Consider the following 2,044-nt stretch of genomic DNA (forward strand, 5'->3'; position numbering starts at 1 on the left):
TTAGTTGGCAGTGTCTTGCCCTTCCCCTTTCTCGTTTCCCATACAATTACATTCTTTAGATGTAATGCCAAAACGACCACATCTATAACAAAAAAGTCGTTGCTTGGGCGCTGTACAAGATCGAAATAAGTGTCCAGATTCACGACAATTCCAACATCTCGATTTATTACTATATGTCTTTGGAACTAAAGCTTTTACTTCATGTATCTCGTGGTTATTTTCAATACTAGACTTATAGGCTAAATCCGGTTCCATAGATCTATAAGAAGATTTAGGTTCTTTGAAGTTGTCACAATTAATTTTGGTTCTTTCCAAAATTCTCAAAACATTAATCAAATCGGAAATAGAAGAAAATACGTCCCTACATACGGCTCTTTGATAGTACGGTTGAAGATTTTTTATAATTATCATTATTTTCTCCATTTCCGAAATTTTGTTTGGAAGTCTATTAAATAAATTTTGCATGACGGATACGTAAATAACTACAGATTCATTAGAACCCTGTGTTCTAGATTTCGCTTCAGCCAGCAATTCTTCTTGATAGTACGGCGACTGAAAATTACGTTTTAATAAGATGACTAGTTCATTCCAGTTTTCTATATATTCTCTATTAGCGCGAAACCAAATTAAAGCATCTCCCTTAAAAAAATCAATAGCGTGTCTCCAAAGATCTTCATCCGTTGCATTTCTAGCATATTTCAATTCATTCACTCGCTCAATAAAAGCGTTAACACTAACACTAGTGTCGCCCGAGAACTGAACACCCCATTGGCTAATTGGCACCAACTTGTGTCTTAATATTTGGGTCACTTGAGCATCATTTACTGACGTCGAATTAAAAACGTTCTCCGGTAATTTATCATGAAAATATTGAATGCCTAAATCATCATGAGCAAAGCTAACTCTCTTTTGTTCTAAGTCTACTTTCGAAGTGCATTCTTTGTTAAAATACGTTTCGCAGGGGACTTTAGATGTCGACGGCCCAATGACGTCAACATCCAATTCATTAAGTATCTTATGACTATCTTCACCCAATGATTTTTGTAGAATTTCTTTCATTTCCTTAGTAATTTTATCATCATCCTCCATATCATCCTTAGCCTCTAAATCATTAAGTAATATGACAGCCTTATCCGACAAAGCTTTGTGCTTCTCCTTATCTAATGTTTCAGCTGCTTCAATGAATTTTAACCTATTCATCACATGAATTAAACGAGAGACTAAACGTTTATAAAGCTGCTTATCGGGTTTTTCTTTTAATTCGGACACATAACGTAAAATGCAATCTAATTTATCTGAGCATATATCTAATTCATTACTAGGATTTTCACTACATTGGCTGGGTGCTTTTAATTCATAAGAAACCAGTTTTAAATTTTCAACATGTAACATTTTTTTTAAAACAAGTTTTAATGCTGAGGCTAAGCCCCCTGGATGTACGTATCCACGGCACGCGAGTTCAAACTCCACCTCATCCTTTAACAAATACTGTGGATCCATAATTAAAAGGTAGGTATACTATAAAATCTAATGCGCCTATAAAAACCGTGCAAGAAAGAATAAGTTGTATCCTCAAATAATTTACATATAAGTGTGTATGAAAGATCACTATCCATGTAACACTAAATCTTATATTCGATCAACAAATTTCTTATAAACAATCATTCCATATAATATACATATTACACCAAATCCACAATAATAATAAATAGAAATCTTATTTTGACAAGTATTAAGCACTTACGTTTATTCAAAAAAATAATGTATTTAAACTATTTTAAAATACTAAATTAAAACTAAACGAATTAATCAAGTATCTATTATTGAGATTAACCCGCTAGCTAATTAAAAATAACAAGCACAATTTTGTTAAATTATTATACTAAGAGTATAAATAAATAATCCCATTGTTTTAGCGTTGGGCGCCATTTTGTTATGGGTTATTTTTCTTAAGCACACGGTGATATGAAGCAAAACAACTAAGCTAATATGAAGGAAACGTTTTATTTCATTGACGTACACAATCAATCGAAATCTTAACTAA

At 32.4% G+C, this 2,044-nt stretch overlaps 1 protein-coding gene across 1 annotated transcript; it reads right to left on the reverse strand.

Annotated features, from left to right (window-relative positions):
- LOC149485736 (uncharacterized) lies at nucleotides 1-1,500 on the reverse strand. Its single transcript, XM_089698567.1, has one exon. The coding sequence runs from the start codon at nucleotides 1,498-1,500 to the stop codon at nucleotides 1-3; it is 1,500 nt and encodes a 499-aa protein (XP_089554693.1).
- Between the last annotated feature and the right edge of the window lie 544 nt (nucleotides 1,501-2,044).

The sequence above is a fragment of the Colias philodice genome, chromosome 9, assembly GCF_061535455.1.
Source record: "Colias philodice isolate Cphi_HAF_F1 chromosome 9, ilColPhil1 Martin Lab GWU primary, whole genome shotgun sequence".
Taxonomy (NCBI): Eukaryota; Metazoa; Arthropoda; class Insecta; order Lepidoptera; family Pieridae; genus Colias; species Colias philodice.

Bases quoted from the DNA above. Each gene is read 5' to 3' on its own strand.
- LOC149485736 (XM_089698567.1), bottom strand. From the start codon at position 1,500: ATGGATCCACAGTATTTGTTAAAGGATGAGGTGGAGTTTGAACTCGCG.